The sequence below is a fragment of the Pristis pectinata genome, chromosome 15 (genome assembly GCF_009764475.1).
Source record: "Pristis pectinata isolate sPriPec2 chromosome 15, sPriPec2.1.pri, whole genome shotgun sequence".
Classification (NCBI taxonomy): Eukaryota; Metazoa; Chordata; class Chondrichthyes; order Rhinopristiformes; family Pristidae; genus Pristis; species Pristis pectinata.
In genome coordinates, this window is record NC_067419.1 from 9070481 (window position 1) to 9094084 (window position 23604).

Consider the following 23604-nt stretch of genomic DNA (forward strand, 5'->3'; position numbering starts at 1 on the left):
TCTAGAGTGAACGAGGAGCTGAAAAAAAAGTTAGAATGAGTTTTTTAACAAAAAAGTGTTGGAGAAATTAAAGTGTCGGAAAGGTGATAAATCCCCAGGACCTGATAACTTGCATCTTGAGCTTTTGAAGGAGGTGGTCATGGAGATGATGGATGCATTAATCATCTTCCAAAATTCCATTGATTCCAGAATGGTTCCCACAGACTGGGAGGCAGGAAGTGTAAGCCCTCAGGAGGAAGGGGAGTGAAAACACGGAACTACAGACCAATTAGCCTTGCGTCAGTAGTTGGGAAATTGCGAGAATCAACCATTAACAAAATGGTAACACAACAATTTTTTGATAAAAGATTGGGCAGAGTCAACGTGGATGTGTGAAAGGGAAAACGTTTGACAGATCTGATAGAACTTCTTGAAATTGTAACAGGCTGAATAATTAAGAGAGACGCAATGGATGAGGTATTTTTGTACTTTCAGAAGCCACTCAGTAAGGTGCTACAAAAAGTTCTTAAACAAAATTAGGACCTATGGGGTTGTGATCAATATACTGAGGTACATTGAGGATCAGTTAAAGGGCAGAAAAAATATAATGGGAATAAAGGTGTCATTTTTCAGTTTAGAGACCATGACTATTGGCATGCCATTGGGATTAGTGCTGGGCCCCAAATGTTCACACTATTTTGAATGAGGGTATTAAATAAATGCAAGATGAACAAGTTTACTGATGGTGTGAAGCTGGGTGATGGTCTGGATTGTAAGGAGGATACAGAGAGGTTTCATGTCATTGCATTCAGTTCCACTGGGATGTGAAGGAGACTCATAGAGTTGTACAGCACAGAAACAGGCCCTTCATCCCACTATGACCTTGGCATGCTTTTTGCCCATCTACAGTAATTCCATTTGTCCACATTATGTATGTATACTTCTGTGCCTTGCCCATTCAAGTGGCTGGTCTTTTTAACAATCCAAGGAGTTAAAAAGAAGCTGGGGTTCCTATTCCTGATCGTCCATGCCTCATGCTTCATATGCATGCAGAATCTGCCTCTGGCTTCATCTCAGTCGTTCAATATCCTGCTTACACATGTTATATAAGGTTTCATACAAAAAACAGTAACCTGGATAAACAAGGGGCTTGTAAAAACCAACTCCTCATCATGAGTTAGCACGCATGGGGGATGACTGGATCCTGTATAATGAAAACTTTGGTCCACCACACAGTCCATAGGGTACAAAGTATTGCAGCCAAATCTTTCAATGTATATAAAACTCTGATTTTTGCCTTACATGGCAAAACCAAATCTTTTAACTCGCAGCTGGAAAAAGATTCTCTAAAAGGCAAAGTGGAACAATGTAGTGAAAGGCAGTGCACCCAATGTGGTGTGCTATAACACTCGAGGTAGTGCTGTCATCTGTCCCACTAGAGAATTGGTACGACGGATATTGGAGTTTCAGTCTGAAAAAGGAAAAGTGGAGCACAAGTGGACCACCAGGCCCCTCAAGCCTCCCCTACCATTCAATATGATTATGGCTGAACTGCCCCAGGTCTCAACTCATCTTCTGTGTCAGTTCCCCATAGCCCTCAATTCCCAGATCTTTCAAAAATTCATCTACTACTTTAAATACTTCCAATGATCTTGCTTCTGGGATAGAGAATTCCAGAGATTCACCACCATGTGCAGGAAGAAATTCTGACACGGCTCAGTTATAAACAACTGTCCCCTTATTTTGTAATTGTCCTTTCAGTCAAGACTCTCCCACAAGGAGAAATACCTCAACATCTATTCTGTCATGCCTCCCTTAAGATCTTGTATATTTCAAAAGGGAAACTGGCTGGTCATGGGCAAAACCCAACTTCAGAATGGTATCAATGAAATATGGATGTGCTCCTTCCTCCTTGTCCTGAGAAGGGAGGCAAGATTGAGAATGACCTGCACTCCAAATTTCTGTCTGTATGATTATAAACTCAGAATTTTTGGAACCTCTGGTAGAATTTTTGGAACCTCTGGTAGAAAATGAACATATTTTTGGATGGCATGAATGTAAATTAAATTTGATTGGCCAACATTCACCCTATGCTGTTATGCAGATAACATTGTTGTCTCCAGCGTGATCCTGATCATAACTGCCATGTCAGTTGGCAATATTAATCCTCTACCCTCAGGTTTAGGGTTTGAATACAAGAGTTTCTTCCCTTTTATGTTGCTGTTCTGTATTTATTGCTATAAAATATTTTGCACAATAGCAGTGGACTTTATACAATACTTTTTCAGCCTATGAATTTTCTTACAAAAGTTGTATTGTCCTTTGATGTTTAGAGAAAATTTAACAATGGGAAAGTGAAGATCGAGAGAGTCTGGTAACAGATACTTATGCTGCTCGAAAATGTAAAGCATGTAAAAGCATTGAATGTTACGAGCTTTATTTAGCAACCATGAAACCAATTGGGCAGCATGGTTGTGTAGCGGTTAACATAACACCATTACAGTGCCAGCGACCTGGGTTCAATTCCTGCTGTTGTCTGTAAGGAGTTTCCTCCGGGTGCTCTGGTTTCCTACCACATTCCAAAGACATACAGGTTAGGAGCTGTGGGCATGCTACGTTGGCACCGGAAGAGTGGCGACACTTGCGGGCTGCCCCAGCACATTCTCAGTAATGCAAAAAGACGCATTTCACTGTTTGATATACATGTGACAAATAAATAAATATTTGTGATAGTCAATACATTGAAATTGAAATTTGGAGTTAGGAAATACTTTGATAGTTAATTCCATAAAATAATACAACACAATACAGGCCCTTCGGCCCACCATGTTTGCTGACCTTCAAACCACGCCTAAGACTATCTAACCCCTTCCTCCCACATATCCCCCTGTTTTAAATTCCTCCATATGCTTATCTAACAATCTCTTGAACTTGACCAATGTACCTGCCTCCACCGCCACCCCAGGTAGCACATTCCGTGCACCAACTACTCTCTGGATAAAAAAACCTCCCTCTGATATCTCCCTTCAACTTCCCACTCATTACTTTAAAGCCATGCCCTCTTGTATTGAGCATTGGTGCCCTGGGAAAGAGGCGCTGGCTGTCTACTCTATCTATTCATCTTAATATTTTGTATACCTCTATCATGTCTCCCCTCATCCTTCTTCTCTCCAAAGAGTAAAACCCTAGCTCCCTTAGTCTCTCCTCATAATCCATACTCTCCAATCCAGGCAGCATCCTAGTAAATCTCCTCTGCACCCTTCCCAACGCTTCCACATCCTTCCTTTAGTGAGGCGACCAGAACTGGACAGAGTACTCTAAGTGTGGTTTAACCAGAGTTTTATGGAGCTGCATCATTACCTCGCGGCTCTTAAACTCGATCCCTCAACTTATGAAAGCTAACATCCCACAGGCTTTCTTAACTACCCTATCCACCTGTGAGGCAACTTTCAGGGATCTGTGGATATGAACCCCCAGATCCCTCTGCTCCTCCACACTGCCCAGAATCCTGCCATTAACCTTGTACTCCGCCTTGGAGTTTGTCCTTTCAAAGTGTACCACCTCACACTCCTCCGGATTGAACTCCATCTGCCACTTGGCAGCCCAGCTCTGCATCCTATCGCTATCCCTCTGCAAACTTCGACAGTCCTCCACACTATCCACAACACCACTGACCTTTGTGTCATCTGAAAACTTGCTAACCCATTTAAATTTATGGGTTAACCCATGACTTAATATTACAAAAAGTAGAGGTTCCAGAACCAATCCTATGCAACACCACTAGTCATAGCCCTCCAATCTGAATGCACTCCCTCCACCACAACCCTCTGCTTTCTACAGGCAAGCCAATTCTGAATTCACATGGCCAAGCCTCCCTGGATCCCATGCCCTCTGACCTTCTGAAGAAGCCTACCATGTGGAACCTTGTCAAATGCCTTACTAAAATCCATGTAGACCACATCTACTGCACTACCCTCATCAATCTTCCTGGTCACCTCCTCCTCAAAGAACCCTATCAGTGCTACCTACCTACTCTCATCATCCTTCTGCTCTTCATGTACGTGAAAAAAGCTTTGGGATTCTCCTTAACCCTACTCATCACAGCCTTTTCATGTCCCTTTCTTGCTCTCCTCAGCCCCTTCTTAAGTTCCTTCCTTGCTACCCAGTATTCCTCATGAGCCCTATCTGATCCTTGCTGCCCACACCTCATGTATGCTGCCTTCTTCCTCCTAACTAGTTGTTCCACCTCTCTTGTCACCCATAGTTCTTTCACCCTGCCATTCCTTCTCTGCCTCACCAGGACAAATTTATCCCTGACATCCTGCAAGAGATCCCTGAACAACGACCACATCCCCATAGTGCATTTCCCTTCAAAAATGTCATCCTAATTCACACTCGCAAGTTCTAGCCTCATAGCCTCATAATTTGCTCTTCCCCAATTAAATATCTTCCTGTCCTCTTTGCCCCTCTCCTTGTCCATGACAATGCTAAAGGTTAGGAAGCAGTGGTCACTGTCCCCCAAATGCTCATTCACCGAGAGATCTGTCACCTGACTCAATTCATTACCTAATACTAGATCTAATATGGCATTCCCTCTAGTCGGCCTATCAACATACTGTGACAGGAATCTGTCTTGGACACACGTAACAAACTCTGCCCCATCTAAACCTTTGGTACTAAGCAGGTACCAATCAATATTTGGGAAGTTGAAGTCTCCCATGATAACAACCCTGTTATTCTTGCACCTTTCCAAAATCTGCCTCCCAGTCTGCTCCTCAGTATCCCTGCTGCTACCAGGGGCCTATAGAATACTCCCAGTAGAGGAACTGCTCTTTTCTTGTTCCTAACTTCCACCCATACTGACACTGGAGAGGATCCTTCTACATTATCCACCATTTCTGCAGCTGTAGTAGTATCTCTGACCAGTAACGCCACCCCTCCTCCTCTTCTCCCCCCCTCCTTATGCCTTTTAAAACACTGAAATCCAGGAATCCAGGAATTTTCAATATCCATTCCTGCCCTGGAGACAGCCAAGTCTCTGCAAGAGCCACAATATCATAGTTCCATGTATTTATCCAAGCTCTCAGTTCATCACCCTTATTCCTGATGCTTCTTGCATTTAAGTAAATACACTTTAGCCCATCCACCTTTCTACTTTTATCCCCTGTACTCTGCTTCTCCTTCCTCAAAGCCTCTCTAAATGTTAGATCTGACTTTTCCATATTCATGTCTTCCTTTGACCTACCCCTCTGCTTTCCATCCCCCTCGCAAACTAGTTTAAACCCTCCTGAATCACCCTAGCAAACCTTCATGCAAGGATATTGGCCCCCCTCGGGTTCAGGTGTAACCTGTCCTCTCTGTACAGATCCCACCTTCCCCAGAAGAGATCCCAATGATCTAAAAATCTAAAACCTTCCCTCCTGCACCAACTCCTCAGCCACACATTCATCTGCTGTCTCCTCCTATTCCTACCTTCACTATCACATGGCACTGGCAGCTATCCTGAGATTGCTACCCTTGAGGTCCTGTTCTTCAGCCTTCTGCATAGCTCCCTAAACTCACTTTTTGGGACCTCATCCCTCTTCCTACCTATGTCGTTGGTACCAAAATGTACCACGACTTCTGGCTGTTCTCCCTCCCGCTCAAGAATACTATGGACGCTATCAGAGACATCCTGGACCCTGGCACCTGGGGGCAACATACCATCCAGGATTCATGCTCACTTCCACAGAACCTCCTATCTGTTTCCCTGACTATCAAGTCCCCTACCACTACTGCCGTCCTCTTCTCCTGCCTTCCCTTCTGAGCAGCAGGACCAGTCCCAGTGCCAGAGACCTGGCTACTGCTGCTTGATCCCTGCAAGTCAACCCCCTCAACAGCTTCCAAAGCAGAAAACCTGTTATTGAGGGGAACAGCCTCCAGTGTCCTCTGCACTATCTGCCTGTTCCCTTTCTTTTACTTTTTCTCTCCCCTGACAGTCACCCTTCTATCTGCTTCCTGGACCGTAGAAGTACCTGCTCTAAGGGGGGGGTGACTGCCTCCCAATGCACAGCATCTACATAACTCTCTCCCTCCCTGGTGCTTCGCAGTGTTTGAAGCTGAGACTCCAGCTCATGAATTCTGAACCGAAGTTCCTCCAGCCTCCAGCACTTACTGCAGAAGTGGTCACCGTGCACCCCAGCAGGGTCCGGTAGCTCCCACATCACGCAGCTGCATGTCCTCACCATGTCATCACCATGTCCTCCATCTGAACTATTCTTTCCTTACCTAGTTTTATCCTACTTAAAATTTATAACAATAACAGGTAAACCTTACCTTTACTTATCAGCTACTCATGCGCCTTACCCCTTTACTGCTGAAGCCCGTTGAGCCAAAGCCCAATCACTAGGCTCCCTCTCACTCAGCTGCCCACTCCGAACACTGCCCGCTGGATATGGCGGTCTTTTTAAACTGTTTGCGCGCTACTGACATCACGCGCCTGCGCAGTTACTCCCTGCTATCCCCGAACTGTTAGAAAAAAACATTTTGCATGAAAAATTTTGATTCTCTAAGGGTGAAGAGAATCTCCTGAGCTGCATTTTTTTGTTTCCATTTGTAGACCTACATTAGTAAAAGAATAAACTAACTTTAGCAGTTCAGTCACATTAGTTTGTCAATCATATTCATACAGTACATAGAGAACATACTGAATCATAGAGTACATACTGAATCAGTAATACAGTTCACAAAGTCTTTTGTAATTGAAATTTAGCTTGAAGTTAAGATGTTTCTTACTGTGATTAATGTTCTCGATTATAGGGAAAGAATGGGTGAAGATCTTTTAATTCAAACCGCAAGGAATCCAAAAAGCCCGAAGGTGAGCTGGTCTGTACTTCAGATCGAAAGTGATTGGCTTGTTGACAAAGTGCATTAACACATTGCATACTCTTGTAACCATTGCCATCATGAAAAAATTTTTATAGTAGCCACTTGGCCTTGAATCTCATCAATACTATAATGATATTTTGTCATCTTGCAGAAGGTGGTGAATCTCTGGAGTTGTCTGCACCAGAGAGTTGTGGCTGGACCACTGGGGGTATCGAACAAGGAAGCAGATACACCTTTGAAAGATCAGGGAATTATGGAGAAATGGCACATAAGAGGCAGTGAGACCTGGAATAGATCAGCCATAATCATATTTAATGGCAGACCAGACTTGAAGGGCTGAGTTACCCATTCCTGCGCCTATCTTGTGTTCTATGAGCTTAGCAGTGATGATTTTCGTAAATGCTCCTCTGCATAGCATTTTACTTCAGTACATGACTAATCTTGATGCAGAAGGTATAGGTAGAAACCTGACCATAATAAAACCCAGTTACTGCAAGTAAATGAACATGGGGAGAGAAAATGGAATGAACACAGAATTTTCAAAATCAGTGGCCAATAAAACTGAGCAGTAATGTATATCAAAGGCATATGTTCCAAAATAGATTAAACAGTGAAGAATGTTTTTCTAGCTCAAAACTTGAGCTGCTTAAGGTCTTCAGATATATATAAAAAAATTGTAATTAGAACAAAAAAAAATTAAGACAATTACATGGCAGTGTCTAGGCTAAATAATACAAGAAAAGGGCAACTTTAGGTGACCGAATTTGGAGGAGGTGTAGCTGAAAGAGATTTGAGGATGAGAATTTTAAGATTAGCATTTCAGCTTTGATCCCATGGAGCTTGCTTTGTGCATGAGCATTGAAATTTAATCTTTATGCATCTGACTTTTTTATAAATATGTTGTTAATATTTTGCCTTGATCAAAATTTTACATTCCTGTTAACCTATAAATGTCGACACCAAATCATATGCCATTATTACATCTTGGGCTGCCTTTTAGATGGGCTCTTTTTTTCCTGCAGGAGTGTTTTGTCTGGTGTTATATCCCAATGAGTGATATTTTCCAAAGAGAATTGTGACATCATTTGGTGGGTCGTAAGATCTGAGGGAAATCACTGTACATAACATAAATTGTAAAATCTAGGATAGACAGTTGTGAAGATTAATTCTTGACCTTCTGCACAATGTTACCAAATACATTCTGAAGCAAGGAGCCCCAAGGAACAACTGCCAGATGCGTCTCCCTAAAAGTAGCACGCCCTATCTCTAGCACGATGCTCCCCCATGTTCTATCAATCATTTTTATGTAACTACAGAGATGAGTTGTGTTGGGGTTTTTTTTAAAGGAAATTTATTTTAAGCATACATTTTTTTTAATATTACTAAGTCAAACGTTTAAACTTAAGGCTAGCTATGTATGGTCAGCATTGTTGCTTCCAGTATCTTTGGGTAATTGCACAGTTACTTATTACAAGTTGACTGAATTGCAAGATCTTATCCTCCCTCCCCAAGACAAGGGAGCTACAGTAACTCAGTGGTAAAGATGCTGCTGGACTTAACAGGTGCCAAAGGTTGTTAGGGCTCTTGATACTTGTTAATTTAACGTTCCAAGCAGAAAAACAATATACTTAGTCACTTAGTGAACCACGGAGGGAAAACTAATGTGTTGAAGTCAAAGTATTTGTCTTTGTTATTGGCTACTGAGTAGTGCAGAAAGATTTAAAGGAAGAGAAATTGGTGTCATCAGCATTCTGGAGAGCCATGTTAGTTGATAATTAGAAAGATTTCATCTGCTAATGTTTATGCTGAACAAAGTGAGGGCTAAATTGATTTCCCATTTAGAGAGAAATAATAAATTGGTTATGCCAGCATCAATAAAGAGTTGTGTTCCCACATCAACAAACAATGTGCTGGAGGAAGTCAGTGGGTCATGCAGCATCTGTGGGAGGAAAGGAATTGTCGACGTTTCGGGTCTGATGCAGGGTTTCGACCCGAAACGTTGACAATTCCTTTCCTCCCACAGATGCTGAGTTCCTCCACAACATTGTTTGTTGCTCCAGATTCCAGCATCTGCAGTCTCTTGTGTCTCCAGTGTTCACAGACTCAACTGCAGAACCCACAAGATCCTCAGAAGCAGATATTTGTATGGATAAAATATGACAAGTTTTCACGTGTGATACAGATTGTGTGTGGAAGGTGTAATGTTGTATATATCTCAGGTAATGCTTTAATGTGTTTTGACCTTGAATCTAAGGGATGGCAATAAAATTTTCATCTGGCTCTCTTTATTCCCTCAAGCCATTGTCTAGGATCTTGTTGCTGACCTTGAAAGCTCAGGAAGATCTAGCAATCTCTCTAGTGAGAGCTTCCCATTTTCTTGCATTGGTTGCTGTCAGGGCTCAGTTCAAGGGAATTCCCAGTGTTCTGTAATAGTCGTGAAATCAGAGCTGCCAACTGCTTTAAAGAATACTCACAGCAAACCAATATTTTCACATGTATTTCAAGTGTTTCACAGCACATAAGAGTCAATCACATTGAGAGGTATAGAAGCCAAAACAGGTAATGAGGGCAGATTTCCTTCCTGGAAGAATGTTGGTGAGCTGGATGGGGTTTAGCAACAATCTTTTGAAACCATCAAACTGCCTTTCCCTCAGGTGGCGAAAGGCTATGCTGATGCACTGAAGGTGATGGTGAATTTCATCATCAACATCTACCTTTGCTGATACATGGCTCCTCAGATATGGATCCAACTTATCCATGGTCACATTGTGAGCCATCATTATCAAAGGGTAATACTGTACAGGCTGGACAGGTTGGTTGAGGATCTTTGGCTTGCAGATGTTGAGTGCAAGGCCCTTCTTGGATGCTTCAGTGAACGAGTTGATGATGCTTGGAGTTTGGTCTTCAAGCACAGTTATCTTCATGCTGCGCTTCAACCACGAAGGTTGGGGTGACCTTGGTTTTGAAGTTGAGGTGGCATAGGTTGAATAGCTTTCCATTGATCATCTGGGCTATTTCCACTCCATCAGGAAGCTTGTTGGAAGTGAGGTGCAACATGTCAGTGAGAAAGACAGAGAAAAGTGACAATGATTCTGCCTTGCTTGACACCAGTCTGCATTGAGATTAGCTCTGGTGTGAACCTGGCTGGTTAGGATCAAGTCTTGTGTGAAGAAAATATGAAATGGAGACTTATTTCTGTGGGCAGACAAGTTTGAGGTAAGTTCTCCAAGTACACTGGCAGCATAAGCAAACCTGTATCAGTGTCCTCTCACAGGTCAACGTCCCCTTATTGAGGTCTTAATTGCACTCAGTCAACACATTTGAGCAGAACTGCTCGTTTGAATGCCCGGCACCAGACTCCCAAAACTGACGCTGTTCTGAACTCTGACATGGGAAGAGATTACCAGGTGGATAGAGGGGAAAAAAAATGTAAAAATGTTCTCAAAGCTTAAAAACGCAATATCCCCACTATCTGCTGGGTATCCTTGGCCGACAACCACTGAAAGTGAAGAAGGAACATCCTGTGTGTTAGTCACTACCTCGAATTTATGTGTCAGGAGCACACAAAAGCCCAGTGTGGAAGAAACGTATCATTTCCCAAACTACTTACTCACCCAACCCGCTGGTACTTTGTCCTGTCTGGAGTAGATTGGCATCAACAGCAGTATGATGGAACTAAACTGGAACAAATCATCCTTGATCCCAAGTGACTGCCCAAAATTGAGTCAAAAAGTTATTATTTGTTGATCAACTTTTACTAAAATGCCTCAGTATGTATTTAAACTAAGCGACACGTATGAATCTATCTTGCACTGAGATCCACACAAATTTGCCCATAACTGTGTTATTCCTGAATAGAGGCTGTAGCACTCAGTAGTGTGACAGCTACAGATACCTGTGCTATGCCTTGTGGTTCAACAGGGCAGTGGAAATCTCCACTGATTTCCCCACTCTCATATTGGTAAATCTGCCCATTGTTCCTGCACTGGTTAACCCAGTGTAAGTACAGTAAGCCCATTGAAATCAAAGGGATAATTCAGCTAACAGGAGAAAGGTAAGGAGAGATGCTGGAAATCTAAAATAAAAACAAAATGCTGGAAATGCTCAGCAGGTCGGGCAGCATCTGTTGGAAGATGAAAAGAGTTGACGTTTCAGGAGGAAGACACTTCGTCAGAACAGGGAAAGACACGCAAAAAGCTTTTTAAGCTGCAGGGAGGGCTTGTTACTTGATTAAGTTAGGTTACATATTTTAAGTGTGACTGTGTGCTGTTACATACCAGCAACAATAGAAACACAACGAGCCATGTATAAGTGTTAGAAACTATTTTATTAATAGCTACTTGCAATAATAAGAAAAATGAAATCGTTAGATGTTAAACATTAACCCCAAAACTAAACTCTGTGTGTGTGGCTAATTCCCAAATCCCAAGTCTAGGAATCATTCTCAAAGTTCAGTTCAACAAGTCATAAGGTAGAACGTGAGCAAAGGCTTTTGCAAAACCACCATTGACTGAAGAGAAAATGTAGAGAGAATGTGGAGAGAATTTACGAAATCCACATGTTCCACGATGGAACCCATACGACACCTCAATCTCCGAAGATCTCCATTGCTTTGTTTCGAAAAATCTGCCACCCTGAAAGCATTCGATACGTGGCCGCCCACAGAAATACCTGCCTTTCAGTATAGGTTAACGACAAAGTGGACTCCACTTGATTGCTCCAAAAATCCATATATGGATTGCAATGACAGACACATCTATTGTTCCTCATCCATAGGTACAGAGACCAGCAGTCAGTGTCTCTCTCTTTGACTCTCTCTGTGCAAACAGCCAGTCCAGCTCCAATTATAGTCTTGCTGTCTTGTAGATAACACCACACACTACTACTCTACTGTCCAGGTGCCTTAAAGGGACATTCACCAAGTAGCAACCTGGCTCATAAACTTAGTCCCTTAAGTTTAAACAAAAACTGATTTTAGCTGGCCCCAATTTATTAAATATTTGAAAATCGGAGGACATTCACAATGTGCAATTTAAATGGCAGCCGGCGAGCCTGTGGATGAGGCCTCACTGGCTGTCAAAGCTGTTCTGTCAGAGCAGCAAGCCACTCATGCAGGGAGAGGTCCTGCATTGCCATGAGCTGGGAGCTGGCCTCTCAGTGGGATACTGCAAGTATCTGACAGATAGTGGAAGACCTGCCTTGGTATTCCTGGATCACTTGTCAGCTCCTATTTTTCTCACGTTAGAGGTTATTGTCAGTTTTTTTTTCCAGTATTCATTTCCAAGGGTTTGTTGATATTAACCCTGTGTCTGAATCTGAAGTTAGGCTACCCCTAAAAATATATGATGAAATGACTATTAAAAAGAAAACTGATCTGCAGATTACTGCCTTGTGTACAGGGATAAGTTGCTAAAATGGACATAATGAATTATAAAAACAGATGAAAGCTTTATTTATTTTTTTAAATAATGACAATGTTTACTTTGCAGGTAGCAGCAGTGAGCACTATAGTGAACAAAGGGATACCATTGAAAGCATTTGTTTTCAGGAACTACAATCACCTACCTGGTGTAAGATCGCACTATATGGGTGGGTGTAAATTTAAACTCTGGCAGGCAATCCGAGCATCTTCAGCTGCACCCGGCTATTTCCAAGAATATGCTATTGGCAGTGACCTTCATCAGGTATGGCTAGTTGCTATGAACTAAGGTCTTGAATTTTTCAGTTTCAACCGATTTTTATTTTGAAAGTGGGAGGGGAAAAAAAACCTGCTGTCAACCTGGAAAATCCATTTTCTTTTCTTCCAATCAAACTCTGTGCCAGCAATAAATGTCAGCTGTGCAGAATTTGTTTTCATTCATTTTGCTTTAACAATAGCACATGTGGTTTTCCAAATGCTTGCATAGGTTACTGACCAATTCTGACATTTGTTTGTGGAATGTGGTGAGCACATTTGAGAGGCTGGAAGCACAGGTGGAAATGAAGCAAAAGAGAAAACTGTTGGTGAATATGTGATAGAAAATTAAGGTTTTCCTGAAGAAATAATTTGCCTGTCTGTAATTGTTATCATTCCCGATTTTGACTGGTTGTGCTTTATATTAACTGAGAGTTGATGCATTCTCTGATGATTTTTTAAATAACTAATTATACCTGATTTTGTTAAACAGTAATAAAACAAAAAAAAACACCCTTGAACTGAACCAAAAATAAAAATGCAAAATTTCAAGTCATAAATATGCCATTGTTCATTGATCCTGGTTAGTGATTCTGGAATTTTGTTATAAGAAGTAACAGACATTTATATTCATGTCATCAACAGTTTCCAAAGCAGTTTACAGCAAATGAGTTGTTTTTGAAGTGCAATAATTGTGGCTGTGTAGGTGATAGAGTAGTAAATTTTACATACTGCAGGATCCTACTAATAGCAGGTTGTTGATGAATTTCGTGGTATTTGGTTTAAGCATAAATATTGAGTAGAACGAGTCCCTCCTGCTCCTCGAATAGTGCCATGGGATCAATCAAAGATGAGTTAATTAGAAGTGTACAGTAATTCAATCTGTTGTCATTTTACCGCATTCAATTAAGAAAATATTAGTTAATGCATTCAAGTAGAGACAAAATAGGCTTTTGATGGAAAAGGGGGTTGTGCTGTGCATTAGAAGGATGGGATTGGTTGAGCCAAAAAGCCTGTTTCAATCCTATATATTCTTTGTACTTGTGCTGTGCCTTCTAAAGTATTCTTTGATTTTTGTATATCACAATGAGCCCCCAGTCATCCTGGAATGCCTAAGTAAATTACAGGGCTCCTGGCCTCTTGCTGTTTGCTAACTCCTGTGAAATGTCGGTGCTGGGGATTACTTGATTACTATAAATGGTCAAATAGCTTGCTGACACTGACCTTTAAACCAGGTTGTTGCTGGAATAAGATGTTGCCAACTTTCATATCATTGGCTCTGCCATGTCCAGTCGAAAGGTTTAGTTAAAGATGAAGAGTTTACAGATACCCCACTGGTTAAGATGATCACACAGTAGAAAAAGGTTGCCATTTCACTTCCTGATATGTGTTGAACTTTCTGATCTCAGCTTGGGTATATGTTGAAATTATTCCTTGGCCTCATCCCTCAATAACCTTGGAATGCTCCCCTCCTCCTCTATTGCTGGTTCTTTGTACATCCCCATTTCATCTGTTCCACCATTACCTTAAACTCATCCAGTATCACCGTCCGAAATTTCTGTCTCCAAACCTCTTGGCCTCTGTTCCTTGAAGACTGCTTAAAACTTGTCTTAATGTCTCCTCTTTTGACTTGATGCCACATTTTGGCATGCAACATTTTGTCATGTTGCTGATACAGAGTAATTGAGATTTTGGCATTTCTAACCTCAATGAGGTAGTCTTCAGTCAAGCTTCAGGCCACTCTTCCTTGTGGGAAGTCAACTTGGACAGTCATTCTGTAAGGTCAGTTTTGAATTTGACTTTGATGTGCACTTTGCTTAGTGTTCCAACACTCACTGTACAGGCATATGACTGAAGATAAGCAACTTGAGTAAGATATTAAACTGACATAAGTTAGTACCCTAAAGACTGAAAGGAAACAGCCAGAATTCTCCACTGATTTAACCTTTAACTTGGTCCTTATTAAACTGTTGTATAAAATAACCTGTTCATCATTACTTCAGAAATAAATGGCTGAGAGTTATGGTACTTATCAGTTATCTTGATGCTTTGAATTCAATCGGATATGCATATTGTGTTAACTAATGCCTTGGCTTTTTAATTATTGTCATTTCTCACAGTTAATTGCAAAGAGATAGATGAGTGGAAAAGCTGGGATTTAAAACATTATGAACTTTTTGTTTCATCTGTTAAATGGATGTTCACAGAGCCCTCACACAAATCCCAATCAAATGATATTGTAAGAGTAATTAAAAATATTTTGGCAAAATGATATCCTATTTAAAATTTTTGAATTCAGCATCGAGGACAAAACAAAAGCAGATTAGAATACAGCAATTCCAGTTCTGAAGTAAATACTATGATCTTCTCTTGGACTGTTTTAGGTCATTGATGGATGCTGAGTGCATTTTTACAATTGGTGTTGCAAAATGGTTACCATGGATACAGCTAACTCATTTCCTTAGCACTTTGGGCAGCTCCACTATCATTTAGTCTCGTCGTAATGTTCACGGTCTTCATTCGTGAAGAAAGGCTGCACCTAAACCACACAAAATGAAATAAACAAAATTATATGATTTTCTTAAAAGTGGATCATTGCAGGAGTTACTTTCTGTAATTGCTGTTGTGTCATCATTTCAGTGATCTCATTCTTTACTAAACTACAAACAGGTTAGCAGAACTATCATCCATTGATTAATGATTCAATTTGAGATTTAGTCAAACATGCAGAATTGTTGTGCCTAATACTGACTGCACATTTGTATGTGAATGTGCTGTATAGCTCAGAAGCACAGAATCCAAAGGCTGTGCCTTAAATTTGCTCTGATAATTGGATAGTTTACTAGGGTTAAAAACCCTAATCATATCGTGTCAGTGACATTTCAGGGTTATTCTTGGTCATTGCTATCTTGGTGGAGGCAGATGGACTCCATGGTGGTTATGGGGACAGCTTTTCTTTGTCTACCTGATCTAAGCCTGACATAATCTTGAATCTCCTTCCTCTTCCTTTACTCTGAGAACAACCCCATCTCTTCAAACCCAAACTTGGACAGAGGGGTGGTGGTTAAGTTATTAGACTAGCAGCTAGAATTCTGCACCATTGATTCAGAGAAATATGTTTAAATACCACTAATAAAGAAAGTAAAATAAACTTGGATTTTTTTTAAAGTCCATATGGACAACACCCACCATACTTGCTTCAACCTTTCCTGTTGCTTCATCGAACAATTCAGATAGTCTTTTGCAAATCTGTGCTGACTCTCCTTAATAAACTAATACCCACCTGTCATTTTTTTCTCTGATTATTGCTCTTAAAACTTAACCAGCACTGATAACGAAAACCAGCCTGTAGTTACTAGAAATGTCCTTGCACCCTTTGTTAAACAAGGGTGTGACATCTGCCACTTTCCAATCCCCTGGTACTTTACTGGATCTGGAGAAGAATGAAAGATTGCAGCAAGTCTTTCTGCAACCTCCAACCCGCTGTAGCAAGCCACCCAGACCAGGTGACAGAATCTCCAGAAGCACAGCTAACATTTCCAACATTTCCGGCCCTATTCATTTTCACCACATCCATAACCTTTATTTCTAAAGATACTTCATCAGCATTCACTTCAGGAAACTCATGCAAAGTACTTACTAGGTATTCTAGCCTTATTGGGGGTCTTAAAGCACATCTCACCACCTTATACCAAAGACATGATGACATGCATAACAAGATTTTGAAAGAGTTAGTTGTGAAGATAGTGGATACATGGATTGTAATCTCCTAAAGTTGCATACATTCCAGAATAGCTTTCATGATATTGCAAGGGAGCAAATGTAACCTCGTTGCGAAAGGAAGGAGAGAGTGACAAAAGGAGGTATTGTAGACCAGTCGGTCTAACATAAATAGTAAGGCAATTAAGTAGAATCTGTTATTAAGGATATCCCTGGTTGGGGAACAAGGAATCACAATCCTGACAGGGATCAGGAAAATTTGTTCAACTCAAAGGGTAGTGGAGGCTCAATCGCTAAGAATGTTCAGGACGTGGAGTGATAAAACTTTGGACATCAAGGGAATCGAGAGATGTGGGGTTGGTGCAGGGAAATGGTGCTGAGGCCCTGGCTAAAGTGAATGCTAGAGCGGGCTGAAGGCTGACTGCTTCAATTTCTTGTGTTCTTCTACCCATAGACTTTTGGGATCTGTTTTATGTTAACTGCTATTGTTTTCACTTTACCTTTGCCAATCTTCTTTTCCTCATTGTTGCCTACTTTCCTTCCGCCTGCCCATCAAGTTACTGTGTTTGGCCTGATTCTCACCTGGAATTCATAGAATTATCAGAAGTTCATAACACAGAAGGTCATCACACAGTCCTTTCTGTCTGGGCTGGATGAAAATGAGTGAGCTAGATTAATCCCACATTCCAGCACTGTGTCTGTGCCCCTGTAGTTCATAGCTGTTGAAGGACACATTCATTTTATTTCAAACCTGATAAGGGTCTCTGCCTTGACCACCCTTTCAGGTAGTGAGCTCCAGGCCCTTGCCACAATTTGGGAGAAAATATTTTTCCTTTTACTAATGCATCTACCAACTACTTTAAGTCAAGTTTTGATCCCTTTGCTAAGGGAAATTGTATTTTTTCCCCATTTAGCCAATAGGTACCTCATAACTTTATACACCTCAAATAAGTCTCCCTTCAATCTTCACTCTGTTCTAAGGAAAACAACGCTGCTTAGAACCAGAGAACAATACAGCACAATACAGGCCCTTCGGCCCACCATGTTGTGCCGACCTTCAAACCACACCTAATCCTATCTAACCCCTTCCTCCCACATATCCCTCTATTTTAAATTCCTCTATATGCTTATCTAACAATCTCTTAAACTTGACCAATGTATCGGCTTCCACCACCACCCCAGGCAGCACATTCCATGCCCCAACCACTCTCTGGGTGAAAAACCTCCCTCTGACAGCTCCCTTGAACTTCCCACCCATTACTTTAAAGCCATGCCCTCTTGTATTGAGCATTGGTGCCCTGGGAAAGAGGCGCTGGCTGTCCACTCTATCTATTCCTCTTAATATTTTGTATACCTCTATCATGTCTCCCCTCATCCTCCTCTCCAATGAGTAAAACCCTAGCTCCTTTAGTCTCTCCTCATAATCCATACTCTCTAATCCGGGCAGCATCCTGGTAAATCTCCTCTGCACCCTCTCCAACACCTCTACATCCTTACTATAATGAGGCGACCAGAACTGGACACAGTACTCTAAGTGTGAAGCTGCATCATTACTTCGCAGCTCTTAAACTCGATACCACGACATGAAAGCTAACATTCCATAAGCTTTCTTAACTACCCTATCCACCTGTGAGGCAACTTTCAGTGATCCGTGGATATGAACCCTCAGATCCCTCTGCTCCTCCACACTGCCCAGAATCCTGCCATTAACCTTGTACTCCCCCTTGGAGTTTATGTCCTTCCAAAGTGTAGCACCTCACACTTCTCCAGATTGAACTCCATCTGCCACTTGTCAGCCCAGCTCTGCATCCTATCAATATCCCCCTGTAAGCTTCGACAGCCCTCCACACTATCCACAATATGACCGACCTTTGTGTCATCTGCAAACTTGCTAACCCAGCCTTCCACCCCCTCATCTAAGTCATTAATAAATATCACAAAAAGTAGAGGTCCCAGAACCGATCCCTGTGGGACACTACTAGTCACAGCCCTCCAATCCGAATGCACTCCCTCCACCACAAACCTCTGCTTTCTACTGGCAAGCCAATTCTGAATCCACATGGCCAAGTCTCCCTGGATCCCTTGGCCTCTGACCTTCTGAAGAAGCCTACCATGTGGAACCTTGTCAAATGCCTTACTAAAATCCATGTAGACCACATCTACTGCACTACCCTCATCAATCTTCCTGGTCACCTCCTCCTCAAAGAACCCTATCAGGCTTGTGAGGCGAGATCTTCCCTTCACAAAGCCATGCTGGCTGTCCCTAATCAGTCCATGATTCTCTAAATGCTCGTAGATCCTATCTCGTAGAATCCTTTCTAGCAGCTTACCCACCACAGACGTAAGGCTCACTGGTCTGTAATTCCGTGGACTATCCCTACTACAGTTTTTGAATAAGGGGACAACATTCGCCACCCTCCAATCCTCCGGTACCATCCCCGTTGACAACGAGGACTCAAAGATCCTAACCAATGGTTCAGCAATCTCCTCCCTCGCCTCACGAAGCAGCCTGGGATATATTTCGTCAGGCCCCGGGGACTTATCTGTCCTAATATTTTCTAACAGCTCCAACACATCCTCTCTCTTGATATCTACGTACTCTAGAACATTACCCTTACCAACACTGTCCTCAGCATCATCAAGACCCCTCTCCTTGGTGAATACTGAAGAGAAGTATTCATTGAGAACCTGACCCACTTCCACAGCTTCCAGGCATATCTTCCCACCTTTGTCTTTAATCGGACCTACCTTTACTCTAACCATCCTTCTGCTCTTCACGTATGAGTAAAAAGCCTTGGCATTCTCCTTAACCCTACTCGTCACAGCCTTTTCATGTCCCCTTCTTGCTCTCCTCAGCCCTTTCTTAAGTTCCTTCCTTGCTACTCTATTATTCCTCATGAGCCCTATCTGATCCTTGCTGCTTACACTTTATGTATTGTGCCGCCTCCTTCCGAACTAGTTGTTCCACCTCTCTTGTCACCCATGGTTCCTTCACCCTGCCATTCCTTCTCTGCCTCACCGGGACAAATTTATCCATAACATCCTGCAAAAGATCCCTGAACATCATCCACATCTCCATAGTACATTTCCCTTCAAAAATGTCGTCCCAATTTACACTCCCAAGTTCTCGCCTTATAGCCTCATAATTTACCTTTCCCCAATTAAATATCTTTCCATCATCTTTGCTCCTATCCCTGTCCATGACAGTGCTAAAGGTTATAGAGCAATGGTCGCTATCCCCCAAGTGCTCACCCACTGATAGATCTGTCACCTGACCCGGTTCATTACCTAAAACTAGATCTAATATGGCATTTCCTCTTGTCGGCCTGTCAACATACAGTGTCAGGAATCCATCCTAGACACACTTAACAAACTTCGCCCTGTCTAAACCTTTGGCACTAAGCAGGTGCCAATCAATATTTGGGAAGTTGAAGTCTCCCACGATAACCCTGTTATTTTTGCATCTTTCCAAAATCTGCCTCCCAATCTGCTGCTCAGTATCCCTGCTGCTACCAGGGGGCCTATACAATACTCCCAGTAGAGTAACTACTCCTTTCTTGTTCCTAACTTCCACCCATGTATCCTTCTATATAATCCACCCTTTCTGCAGCTGTAAGTGTCCTTGACCAGTATCTTTATAAAAATATTTCTCATGATTGCATTTTTCCTCTCATGGCAACATCCTTTCAATCTCCTCTGCACTCTCTCCAGTACAATCGCATCTTTCCTGTAAGGTGATGATCAAAACTATGCTGTGGTCTAACCAGTGTTGAATGTAGTTGTATAATAATCAATCTGCTCTTTCATTCTGTGCCTCTCAAATAGAGAAACCATGTAGACAGTGCGAGAGGGAGGATAGGCAGGTGATAGAAAAGGGATGCGCTCAGACCAACGGTTTCAGATGTGTCTATTTTAACGCAAGGAGTATGATGAACAATGTGGATGAGAGAGCATGGATCAGTACTTGGAGCTATGATGTGGCCATTACGGAGACTTGGATGGCTCAGGGACAGGAATAGTTACTTCAAGTCCGGGTTTTAGATGTTTCAGAAAGGACGGAAGGAGGCAAAAGAGGTGGGTGCGTGGCACCGTTGATCAGAGATAGTATCACGGCTGCAGAAAAGGTAGGTGTTGTAGAGGGATTGTCTACGGAGTCTCTGTGGGTGGAGGTTAGGAACAGGAAGGGGTCAATAACTTTACTGGGTGTTTTTTTATAGGCTACCCAATAGTAACAGGGATATTGAGGAGCAGATAGGGAAACAGATCCTGGAAAGGTGTGATAATAACAAAGTTGTCGTGATGGGAGATTTTAATTTTCCAAATATCGATTGGCATCTTCCTAGAGCAAGGGGTTTAGATGGGGTGGAGTTAGTTAGGTGTGTTCAGGAAGGTTTCTTGACACAATATGTAGATTAGCCTACAAGGGGAGAGACTGTACTTGATCTGGTATTGAGAAATGAACCTGGTCAGGTGTTAGATCTCTCAGTGGGAGAGCATTTTGGAGATAGAATTATGATCACTATCTCCTTCACAATAGTATTGGAGAGAGACAGGAACAGACAAGTTAGAAAAGTGTTTAATTGGAGTAAGGGGAATTATGAGTTTCTCAGGCAGGAAATTGGAAGCTTAAGTTGGGAACAGATGTTCTCAGGGAAAAGTATGGAAGAAACGTGGCAGATGTTCAGGGGGTATTTGTGTGGAGTTCGGCGTAGGTACGTTCCAGTGAGACAGGGAAGTTATGGTAAGGTACAGGAACCGTGGTGGCTGTAATAAATCTAGTCAAGAAGAATAGAAAAGCTTACAAAAGGTTCAGATAACTAGGTAATGTTAGAGATCTGGAAGAGTATAAGGCTAACAGGAAGGAGCTTAAGCAGGAAATTAGGTCAGAAGGGGCCATGAGAAGACCTTGGCGGGCAGGATTAAGGAAAACCCCAAGGCATTCTACAGGTATGTGAAGAGCAAGAGGATGAGACGTGAAAGAATAGGACCCATCAAGTGTAACAGTGCGAAAGTGTGTGTAGATCCGGAGGAAATGGTAGAGGTACTTAATGAATACTTTACATCGATATTCACTGTAGAAAAGGATCTGGGTGATTATAATGATGACTTACAGAAGATTGAAAAGCTTGAGCATGTGGATATTAAGAAAGAGAATGTGCTGGAGCTTTTGGAATGCATCAAGTTGGATAAGTCGTTGGGACCAGATGAGATGTACCCCAAGCTACTGTCGGAGGCGAGGGAGGAGATTGCTGAGCCTCTGGCAATGATCTTTGCATCATCAATGGGGATGGGAGAGGTTCTGTAGGATTGGAGGGTTGCGGATGTTGTTCCTTTATTCAAGAAAGGGAGTAGAGATAGCCCAGGAAATTATAGACCAGTGAGTCTTACCTCAGTGGTTCGTAAGCTGATGGAGAAGATCCTGAGAGGCAGGATTTATAAACATTTGGAGAAGTATAATATGATTAGGAATCGTCAGCATGGCTTTGTCGAGGGCAGGCCCTGTCTTACGAGCCTGATTGAATTTTTTGAGGATGTGACTAAACACATTGATGAAGGAAGAGCATTAGATGTAGTGTATATGGATTTCAGCAAAGCATTTGATAAGGTACCCCATGCAAGGCTTATTCAGAAAGTAAAGAGGCATGGGATCCAAGAGGGCATTGCTTTGTGGATCCAGAACTGGCTGGCCCACAGAAGGCAAAGAGTGGTTGTTAACGGGTCGTATTCTTCATGGAAGTTGGTGACCAGTGGTGTGCCTCAGGGATCAGTTCTGGGACCCTTACTCTTTGTGATTTTTATAAACGACCTGGATGAGGAAGTGGAGGGATGGGTTAGTAACTTTGCTGATGACACAAAGGTTGGGGGTGTTGTGAATAGTGTGGAGGGCTGTCAGAGGTTGCAGCGGGACATAGGATGCAAAACTGGGCTGAGAAGTGGCAGATGGAGTTCAACCCAGATAAATGTGAAGTGGTTCATTTTGGTAGGTCAAATATGTTGGCAGAATATAGTATTAATGGTAAGACTCTTGGAAGTGTGGAGGATCAGAGGGATCTTGGGGTCCGAGTCCATAGCATGCTCAAAGCAGCTGCACAGGTTGACTCTGTGGTGAAGTAGGCATATGGTAGGCTATGGTAGTCCTTCATCAATCGTGGAATTGGATTTAGATGCCGAGAGGTAATGTTGTTGCTATATAGCTCCCTGGTCAGACCCCACTTGGAGTACTGTGCTCAGTTCTGGTCACCTCACTACAGGATGTGGAAGCCAAAGAAAGGGTGCAGAAGAGATTTACAAGGATGTTGCCTGGATTGGGGAGAATGCCTTATGAAAACAGGTTGAGTGAACTAGGCCTTTTCTCCTTGGAGCGACGGAGGATGAGAGGTGACCTGATAGAGGTATATATGATGATAAGAGGCATTGATCATCTGCATAGTCAGAGGCTTTTTCCCAGGGCTGAAATTGTTGCCACAAGAGGACACAGGTTTAAGGTGCTAGGGAGAAGGTACAGAAGAGATGTCAGGGGTAAGTTTTTTACTCAGAGAGTGGTGAGTGCGTGGAATGGGCTGCCGGCAATGGTGGTGGAGGCGGATACAATAGGGTCGTCTAAGAGACTTTTAGATAGGTACGTGGAGCTTAGAAAACTAGAGGGCTATTGGTAAGCCCAGTAATTTTTAAGGTAGGGACATGTTCGGCACAGCTTTGTGGGCCGAAGGGCCTGAATTGTGCTGTAGGTTTTCTGTGTTTCTGTGTTGTAATCATTTTACTGACCTATCCTGCTACTTTAAGCTTCTGTGGCCATACATACAGAATTTGTAGTCACTGCTGCACTCATTGATCACAGTAGCTGCAGACAAGTAAAAGATTAAAAAGGAAAGGACAAAGAGGTTGAAATTTCAAAAAAAGATTCCTCTAAAACAGAAAACATCCTCGCAGCATCGGCCTTGTCAAGCCCCCAATGAACCTTGTCTTTCAACAATTTCATTTGTCATTCTTCTGGGCTCTGGAGAATAAAGGCCAAGCCTATTCGATCTTTCCTATTAAAACAGCCCCAGTAATCAATCCAATGAGCTTTCTTAGTGCTGCCTTTAAAGCAAGTGCATCCTTCCTTAAATAAGGAGACCAAAGAAAAATGCGATAATGCCAAGTGTGGTTTCAACTTGCATTCTTCCTATTTTTATAACGTATCTCTCTTGCAATAAAACCCAGTATTCCATTTGTCTTTCTAGTTCTGCCACATAAAATAGCAGAAGAAACTAATCTGTAGTTCAATAAGTACATTCAGTTACAGAAGTTTTCAACCACAAAAGGAACACTAACCATGTTGGTAATAGCAGCCATAACTTCAAGCAGATGTTTCCATTCCTGCT

General features: G+C 42.2%; 1 protein-coding gene across 2 annotated transcripts in view; it reads left to right on the plus strand.

Annotated features, from left to right (window-relative positions):
• The window catches only part of pnpla8 (patatin-like phospholipase domain containing 8), an 85924-nt gene that overhangs the window by 50337 nt on the left and 11983 nt on the right, over positions 1–23604 (plus strand). The window contains exons 7-8 of one of the 2 annotated variants that reach the window (XM_052029816.1): positions 6778–6835; positions 12336–12530. In XM_052029816.1, coding sequence (XP_051885776.1) covers positions 6778–6835; positions 12336–12530 — 253 coding nt within the window. The remainder of the gene's footprint in view (positions 1–6777; positions 6836–12335; positions 12531–23604) is intronic. The other variant, XM_052029817.1, reaches the window with a different exon arrangement.